General features: G+C 44.3%; 1 protein-coding gene across 1 annotated transcript in view; it reads left to right on the top strand.

Annotated features, from left to right (window-relative positions):
- The first annotated feature begins 601 nt into the window (after positions 1 to 601).
- The window catches only part of mipol1 (mirror-image polydactyly 1), an 82,214-nt gene continuing 72,929 nt past the window's right edge, over positions 602 to 9,886 (top strand). The window contains exons 1-3 of the mRNA XM_063497798.1: positions 602 to 796; positions 1,063 to 1,208; positions 8,101 to 8,192. Of these exons, the coding sequence (XP_063353868.1) occupies positions 602 to 796; positions 1,063 to 1,208; positions 8,101 to 8,192 (433 nt within the window). The remainder of the gene's footprint in view (positions 797 to 1,062; positions 1,209 to 8,100; positions 8,193 to 9,886) is intronic.

Genomic DNA, 9,886 nt, shown 5'->3' with positions numbered 1-9,886 from the left:
AACAGGCGGTGGGCAGTTCACTGGTTTACCTGAGACAGGAGGATCTGGCGATGCCATCCAGGGGTGTCAGATGGCAGTCAGTGCTTTTTTTGGGTGGTGTTAATGACCCTCTCTGCTGCCTTCCTGTTCTCAGTCGTGTCCCCTGAGCACCAAACACCAGGCAGGAGAGCACGCTCTCCACTGAGGAGCAGTAGAAGGCCAGCAGCAGGTCCTGGTCCAGGTCTTCATCTGGCTCTTGACGAAGGCGGTCGCACTTTCTCCCTCTCCCTTCCCTTATCTTTCCTGCTTGGCTTTCTCATGTCTCTGTCTAGTCTTGTCTGCTTCTCTCCCTCTACCCTGGAAGAGTCTCACAGTCTGTTCTCTAAAACCTAAAAGAGGAATTATGGATTTGATCAACTGGTCCCTGAATGCAACTGACACCCCCTTCTCGACGAGAAGTCTGGGTTCGGGAGAGCCCACTGAAGACATCTACCATTTTGGAACCATGATAACAGGGTTCTTGCTGATCGGCGCTGGCTTGGCCCTGGCTTATTGAAGAATAAAGAAAGCGGAAACAGCTGATCAAATCCCCACAAGGCTGCCCGCTACGTTGATTGGAACGATGGACCTGTCTGTGCCTCCTGAGGTCCATTATAAGTTCTTTGGTTTTAAGGATGTTCAGCTTCAGGTTATTCTCTGGATCCCAGGATCAGGGGATCTGAAGGTGGTCCAGTTTGGTGTTGAGCATCCTCACGGCGCTCTTCCTCTTCTCCAGATAGCTCAGCGCTGTGTGAAGAGTGATGGCATCCTCCGTGGGGTCGAGGGAGGGGGTGGACAGTCTGTGATGTGTGAGACACTACCCACTCGAAGCACTAGATGAGTACTACAACTCCAACACACGGATAAATACAGATTAATAGGAGGATGATGAGATTATCCATTTAAATGTCTTCACTGGAAGTGATGCACAAAAACATTAAAAGGCCAGATAAACTGATTTTTTAGAGGAGGAGAAGGAGGACGGCAGGTGGCGCTGCTCACAGGAAACGGCGGCTCGTAGATTTTTTTTTGTTTGAACCACAGAAGAAGAAGAGAGCGTCATCCGCAGAAAAAGAAGCGGCTGAGAGTTTGTGCTTCAGCTCCAGACTTCAGGCTCAAACCGAACCTGAACCACCCGAAGGACCCCAGAACACCGACCCGGACCCAGCGGGGCTGCGAGGCCCGACCCGGTAAGTGAAGCTCGGTTCTAGCTGTAGAACCGTAGAGCCCCGGGGAGCCAACAGGCTAACAGATAGCATTAAGGTTACCAGAAAACAGGCTCTTATTTTGAAAGGGCGACAAGCGATTGAGTTACTTAAAAAATTATTTCACGAAAAAAATAAAATAAAAATAAACACAAAAAGCGGCACGGTGTGTGATCTGTGTGTAAAAAAACAAAGAAATAAAACGTGTGTATATATGATAAAGTAAAACAACAAAGTAAAAACAAAATACGAATAAATATGTTTAAAAGCTGACAGGAAGGAACAGGCTCTACCTGTCAGACAGGTGTAACTGTCAGCGAGGCGTTTGTGTGACGGGCTGGCAGCTGATTGGTTTGTAATGCTGTGTGCGCGCGCGCGTGCGTGCAAACTAAAATAATGTGGGAAAAACTTTATCATGAGCTGAGATGATGAAGGTGACGACTGCTGAGATTCTCAGGAAAGTGTTCTCATGCAGAGTTTCCAGCTGAGTATCCTGTGTAATATTACTATTCAGAGTAATCTGAATATCCTGAGTATGCTGAGCAGTGCGAGTCAATTTACTTGAAAAAATAACTAATTACTAATTGCTGATTAATTCACCAGAAATAATCCAGTTAATTTACTGATTACTTATTTTAAAAGTAATTAGTTACTTCATTACTTAGTTACTTTTTAAAACTTGATACACAACCTGAATACGTAATAACGTCATAGATCTTTCAGCCCAGTTCTATTTTTCTGCATAATCCATCATATAAAATGTAATCAAATGAAAAAGTCTCTTTTTAAAAATTGTTTTAATCGATTTAATCTTTTAACTTTATGCTTCAAGCACGAATTAAATTATTTCAACAGTCTTTGACGGGAAGAAATGTGTTTCACATTTAAACCTATGTTCTGCATATTCCAGCATATAAAATAAAATCATGTTTTGTGTTTACACTCTTTCAAATAGATGCAAGTAAAACAGCAGAAAATGAATAAACTCAAAGACTCAGCAGCTCTTATATCTACTGTCAGCTGTTTAGCAGGAGTGGGGCGGGTGGAGGTTTGCCCACAGCGGTCATGTCAGTGGGGGGATCCGGGGGTTTCTCTGTGAGTGTCACGTTCCCGTGGCAGCGTGCTCGCTGCTCGCTCAGATTTGAAGTTTCATTTGTTGCAGTAGAAAGAAGTTTTCTTCCCACACAGAGTGAACAGCAGACGCTAATGTTTGTGTCACTTTTTACTGAATCAAACTCAAAGTAATGTGATTACTTCCACGCTTTAAACGCTGCATGATCGTACTCTCTCCATCACTCCATATGATCCATTGGTGATCTGCACACGTCTGTTACCACGGATGCCGCACGCTCGGATGTCACTCGTGAGACACTCTGACAAACACAATCACGGTTTAGTAACGCAGTAACGCTGCGCGCTTATGGGAAAGTAACAGTAATCTAATTACTCTTTTGCAATAGTAATCCTTTACTTGTTACTTTAAAAAATATAATCGAATTACAGTAATGCCTTAATTGTAACGCGTTACTGCCCATTTCTGATCCTGAGTGACCTGAGTAATCTGAGTATCTTGAGTAACTTCAGTAATCTGAGTAATAACCTGAGTAACTTCAGTAATCTGAGTAATAACCTAACCTCAGTAATCTGAGTAATAACTTGAGTAACTTCAGTAATCTGAGTAATAACCTGAGTAACCTCAGTAATCTGAGTAATAACTGAGTAACTCCAGTAATCTGAGTAATAACCTGAGTAACCTCAGTACTCTGAGTAATAACCTGAGTAACCCCAGTAAACTGAGTAATAACCTGAGTAACCTCAGTAATCTGAGTAATAACCTGAGTAACCTCAGTAATCTGAGTCATAACCTGAGTAACCTCAGTAATCTGAGTCATAACCTGAGTAACCTCAGTAATCTGAGTCGTAACCTCAGTAATCTGAGAAATAACCTGAGTAACCCCAGTAAACTGAGTAATAACCTGAGTAACCCCAGTAATCTGAGTAATAACCTGAGTAACCCCAGTAATCTGAGTAATAACCTGAGTAACCTCAGTACTCTGAGTAATAACCTGAGTAACCCCAGTAATCTGAGTAATAACTGAGTAACCCCAGTAATCTGAGTAATAACCTGAGTAACCCCAGTAATCTGAGTAATAACCTGAGTAACCCCAGTAATCTGAGTAATAACCTGAGTAACCTCAGTACTCTGAGTAATAACCTGAGTAACCCCAGTAATCTGAGTAATAACTGAGTAACCCCAGTAATCTGAGTAATAACCTGAGTAACCCCAGTAATCTGAGTAATAACCTGAGTAACCCCAGTAATCTGAGTAATAACTGAGTAACCCCAGTAATCTGAGTAATAACCTGAGTAACCCCAGTACTCTGAGTAATAACCTGAGTAAGCCCAGTAAACTGAGTAATAACCTGAGTAACCTCAGTAATCTGAGTCATAACCTGAGTAACCTCAGTAATCTGAGTCGTAACCTCAGTAATCTGAGTAATAACCTGAGTAACCCCAGTAAACTGAGTAATAACCTGAGTAACCCCAGTAATCTGAGTAATAACCTGAGTAACCTCAGTAATCTGAGTAATAACTGAGTAACCCCAGTAATCTGAGATTTGGCACTGATGTATCACTGAAATGATACAAAAGACTGGCGTGACTGTGCAGCTGTAAGCGGCGTCGTTCATGAAAATTGAGATGCAGCATGATTGGCCGAAATGATGCCAAAGCGTGGAGGACAGTGGTGTGCACAAACTCGCTGCCTGCTGAACCTGTGATTGGTTTCTGTGAGGACGTGTTTGCTCTCTGATGGGCCAGCTGCATGCAGGTCAGTAACTGTGTCTCTCTTGGTGTTCTCAGATGAAATGTTTGTGATGAAGAGTTTCTGTGGACCTGCAGCTCTGCAGCTCCGACTGTTTTCCACTAGAACTTTACCCACTCTCACACTTTTCACCAAGGTAACGCCCACACCTGTTCAATACATTAACATCAGTTGTCCAAGGAGCTTGGAAAGAAAAGCGTCTGGACTTCTTTAAGTTGCTTGAAGACGTTTCATCCGAGAAGCTTCTTCAGTTCTAGGGTCAAATGGTGGAGAGTCCCAGATTTAAACCCCGTGGGAGTATCCCCCCCCAAAGAGGGACAAAAGGACCCCCTGATGATCCTCTACCTAATCACTTGAGCCAAGGTGTGAAAACGGGTGTGGGTCACAATCAGCCAGGGTTTCGGGTGAGCTCATTAAAGAAGTCCAGGCGCTCATCTTTCCAAGCTCCCTAGACTACGATGACCTGGATGACTGAGAACCTTCACAGACATTAACATCGGTTCAATTCAGTTTCACTTATAAGGCTCTAAATGACAACAAACGCCGCCTCAACGTGCTTTATACTTTAAGGTAAAGACCCTACAATAATACAGACAGGGAAATCCCCAACAATCATATGACCCCTGAGCAAGTGCTTTGGCAACAGTGGGAAGGAAAAACAACCTTTTAAGAGGAACAAACCTCTGGCAGAACCAGGGTCAGGGAGGGGCGGGGCCATCTGCTACAATCGGTTGAGGTGAGACAGGAAGAGAGACAGAGATTAATAACAAGTATGATTCAGTGCAGAGAGGTCTATTAACACATAGTGAGTGAAGAGGAAACACCCAGTGCATCATGGGAATCCCCGGCAGCCTACGTCTATTGCAGCATAACTAAGGGAGGATTCAGGGTCACCTGGTCCAGCCCTAACTATATGCTTTAGCAAAAAGGAAAGTTTGAAGCCTAATCTTAAAAGTAGAGATAGTGTCTGTCTCCTGAATCCAAACTGGAAGCTGGTTCCACAGAAGAGGGGCCTGAAAACTGAAGGCTCTGCCTCCCATTCTACTTTTAAATACTCTAGGAACAACAAGTAAGCCTGCAGTGTGAGAGCGAAGTGCTCTAATAGGGTGATATGGTACTACAAGGTCATTAAGATAAGATGGGGCCTGATTATTTAAGACCTTGTATGTGAGGAGCAGGATTTTGAATTCTGGATTTAACAGGGAGCCAATGAAGGGAAGCCAATACAGGAGAAATCTGCTCTCTCTTTCTAGTCCCTGTCAGGACTCTTGCTGCAGCATTTTGGATTAACTGAAGGCTTTTCAGGGAGTTTTTAGGACTTCCTGATAATAATGAATTACAGTCGTCCAGCCTGGAAGTAATAAATGCATGAACTAGTTTTTCAGCATCACTCTGAGACAGGATATTTCTAACTTTAGAGATGTTGCACAAATGGAAGAAAGCAGTCTTACATATTTGTTTAATATGTGCATTGAAGGACATGTCCTGGTCAAAAATGACTCCAAGGTTCCTCACAGTGTTACTGGAGGCCAAGGTAATGCCATCCAGAGTAAGAATCTGGTTAGATACCATATTTCTAAGATTTTCAGGGCCGAGTACAATAACCTCAGTTTGATCTGAATTAAGAAGCAGAAAGTTAGCGGCCATCCAGGTCTTTATGTCTTTAAGACATTCCTGCAGTTTAACTCATTGGTGTGTGTTACCTGGCTTCATGGACAGATAGAGCTGGGTGTCATCAGCATAGCAGTGAAAATGTATGCTATGTCTTCTGATGATACTGGCCCCCCCAAAAAAATGTCAACATCACACCCACACGATCAATAAGATACCTTCCTGTCCCTCATCATGTAGCTGGACGGAAGTCATTCAGCAGTTGGTGTTGAGAGTTCAGCATCATATAGAAATTTGCTTTAACACTCAGGCAGCTGGACTCTTCACACTTCCTCGTCTTCTTCTAATCTAAATGGATCCGCGGTCAGCTGATCAGGTTTAAGCACAGCGTCACACGTGGGTTCATGCGACCAGCACTTAAATTTAATCGTTCCACATGTAAACTTCACATCCTGTTCGATCTCAGCTCAGCATGAAATGCTTTCATTTCCTCCTGTGTCTTCCTGTTAAATCAGAGTTCTTTCTCCCTGCTTTTGCCGAGTCTTCACCTGAATGTCAGTTGACTGAAGACTGCTTTTACCTGTGTGTGTGTGTGTGTGTGTGTGTTCACCTCCACCAATGCTGAGAGGTCTCCCCTCTCCCTGGATCCACCAGGTCTGTGGGAACATCCAGATGTGTTCTTGATACGTCTTTATGAAGAAGATTCTTAAATCAAACAGTCCCCAACGTCTAGGAATATTTTTATCTAACCTACGTCCTGAAATCGGCAAGAACGCGGTCACAAGACCTGCATGGTGGAGGTAAAGACATTGAGATCGTGTGTAATCAGATTACTGTATTCTGCAGAATCCGTGTCCTCTGTGTGATGAAGCCAAAGAGCAGCTGCAGCCGTTCAGACACCGGGTGAGGAGCTTGTTATAAAACTGTTGTTAATAAAGTTTAAAGTTAATTGAACTGACGTTACTGATTGATCAGTGATGACTGAGAGGCTGATATATGATGTGTTATTGATAGACTGGGATGTGATTGATTGCCTTGTTCACAATAGTATTGATAAGAACGCCTGTATGTTTTCCTCGTATTTTACCTGTGTGTGTGTGTGTGTGTGTGTGTGTGTGTGTGTGTGTGTGTGTGTGTGTGTCAGCTGGTCCTGCAGCAGGTGGACATCAGCCTCCCAGAGAACCGGCTGTGGTGGGACAGGTACAGGTGGGACATACCTGTGTTCCACCTGAATGGTCAGTTTGTGATGAAGCACCGTGTGGACACTGCCCTGCTGGACAAACTGCTGCAGGATGCCGAAGGCCAATAACTAAAATAATCAATAAACACAAGTGATTAAGAAATATGTGGCTTCACTGTGTCATCTTTACACAGCCAATCAGAGCAGGCCTCACTGTGACATCACTGTGAAACAGATCCTGTTTTTCTCGAGTCACCCGATCCTGTGACCTTATCAATATTTAACCTTCACATAACTGTCAGCCAATCACAGCTCAGCTCCTCCTTGATGTGTTACCTGGTTACCACGGAGACCTCAGGCGTGCTCTCAGGCAGGTTAAGTTGTGGCGATGGCGTCGCGCAGAGCGGCAGATGTTCAGTTTGCTCTGCAGAGGGCAAAGAGGAAGATCAATGAGCTGCAGCTCCAACTCAAGTAAGAACTGACTGATCGGTAATCAATAATCTGTCAGACAGGCTGAACTGATCGATCAGTAATTGATAAGTGATAATCTAGTGATTAGGTCCAGAGTTGAACACCTAACAGTAAAAGTTGAATTCAAGTTAAACCTGTATTGGATCAATAATTCCAGGGACTGGCGGCGCCGCCTTGAGGTTTGGATCATAAAGGAGCTATCTGATTGGCTGTTGGAGCTGCTGACAGGGAGAGAGGGGCTAGCTGTGCTCTGTGTATTGATAAGGGAGACGATTCACGTGGAGAGAATATTGATTACCACGGGAATCCACCGCAGGAATGACCAGTCAGGTTCCTTTACCTGATGAAGGTCACCTCATTACCTCTGACATCGTTACCGTTAATCAGACTTTACTTCCTGTTTAAAGGTGAGAAAGCACGAGACACTCTGAGCTGTTCTAAGAAATGAACCAATAACATCAATAAATCCGCAGAAAATCCATCAAACCTGTAAATCTGTTTGTATTGCTGTCAGAGCTGCTGCAGGTCACAGTGTAAATGTTTGAGTTGGTGGACAGTCACCTGGTTTCAGGTGTGGTGGGCAGGTTTTTTTCTCCAGTGCTGAGGCAGGTGTGCTGTTCAAATGTGTCTCTATTGAAACAGAAACTATAAAGAAAAAAGGGTTCCCTGTCACTCTGGTTCTCTGAGTGATGCTCCCTCGTGGCTCTCTGTTTGGCTGCCTTTAGCTCCACCCCCAACCTCAGGCAACTATGACAGTGGTGATTGATATCAGTGTGCGTTTGTGTTTCCAGGGAAATCAGATCACAAAGTCCAGAGGAGACCAGTCAGCCCACATGGACCCCCAGCAAGGAGCTCCAGGACTCTCTGGTGGACATGTACACAGGTAATACTACTGTACATACTACAGATACTACACAGGTAATATCACCTATAATAAGGGATGTGCAGTAACGTAATCCGATTACTTTACTCTTTACTTGAAAAAACTAAGGGATTACTATTGCAAAAAAGTAATTAGATTACTGTTACTTTCCCATAAGCATGCAGCGTTACTGCGTTACTAAACCGTGATTGTGTTTGTCAGAGTGTCTCATGAGTGACGTCCGAGCGTGCGGCGTCCGTGGTAACAGACGTGTGCAGATCACCAATGGATCATATGGAGTGATGGAGAGAGTACGATCATGCAGCGTTTAAAGCGTGGAAGTAATCACATTACTTTGAGTTTGATTCAGTAAAAAGTGACACAAACATTAGCGTCTGCTGTTCACTCTGTGAGGGAAGAAAACTTCTTTCTACTGGATTGTCTATAATACTACTGATACTATATATGTACACAGGTAATGCTACTGTAAATACTAGAGATACTACACAGGTCATACTACTTGTAATACCACAGATACTATATGTGAACACAGGTAATATTACTGTAAATCCTACTACTAAGCAGGGTAACCAGTGGTTCAGAGTGTGGCTGGCGGGTCATTGGCGGCCCTCTGCTGCGTGCTGTGCGGTCCCTACCTACCTCTGTGATCAGTTCAGTGAGGCGTGAAGAAGAAGAGAAGCGGCCTGGCACTGCCGGTTGATCAGACCCCGCCCCATCGCTTAGACAGGAAGTTGACATCCTGTCTGCAACATCTCCTGAGCTTCGTGTTTCACATGCTGATGATTTTGAGTTTAGAATCAATGAGTTTGATTGATGCAAATTTGCTGGCCCCATAAAATAAATCGGCCGAATTCTAGTGAAGCTCAGCCCGTCTGAAACACCCGTCTGTGTTTTTAAGAGTGAAATAAAACCAGAAAATGTGCCGAAAAATGACACGAAGATCAATAAATCTGTTGATCAATAAGCCTGATGGAAGCAGCCCAAGGTCCCGAGGTGATGTCAGCAAATGTCCACCAGGGGGAGCTGTTCTCCTTCACATCAGAGCCCTGCTGCCGCTCACAGGGACAGAGTCCTGTTCAAAATCAGTTGTCCTCCGAGCTCTGCGAGCGTCCCCCTCGTGGTTACTGAGCACGCTCAGTAATCTGCTGTGTAAATGTGTCTCGAGGACATGGGTATATTTGGACTTTGTGTTTGCGGTGAGACATCGGCTGAGAGGCTCGTGTTAACACAGAGGATGAAACCTGCTGGAGATCAGTGACAGCTGTGATCGCTGGTTACCAAGGCAACACTCATTTCATCTCCATGACTGACAGGAAGTGTTTGACGTGATCGCTTCTCACGTTTCAGCGGGCAGGTCGCTTCAGCAGAAAGAGGCATGTTTAGAGCGAGCGAGCGGGTGACATCACCACGGCAAAATCCAGACTTTATTTACAGTCTGTGAGCGGCACACCGGGGTCGCCGCACCTCCATCGATTATTGATTTATTAATCATTATTAATTTATTTATTTATTTAAACGCAGATCGTCTTTGGGATGATCCTCATGCTTTAAAGCGCTGACAGAGTGTGCTTGAATTATTGAAGGAGAAGAAGAAGAAAAGCTGCAGTTACAGTTTTGTTTTTTTTAAATCACCCCCACCCCCCGCCACCCCCACCCGTGGTGATAATCCGTCGTCTGTCGGCGTCCTCGCTCAG

The sequence above is a fragment of the Pelmatolapia mariae genome, linkage group LG16_19, assembly GCF_036321145.2.
Source record: "Pelmatolapia mariae isolate MD_Pm_ZW linkage group LG16_19, Pm_UMD_F_2, whole genome shotgun sequence".
Lineage (NCBI taxonomy): Eukaryota > Metazoa > Chordata > Actinopteri > Cichliformes > Cichlidae > Pelmatolapia > Pelmatolapia mariae.
The sequence above is the reverse complement of the archived record's forward strand: the minus strand, read 5'-3'. Positions and strand labels throughout refer to the sequence as shown.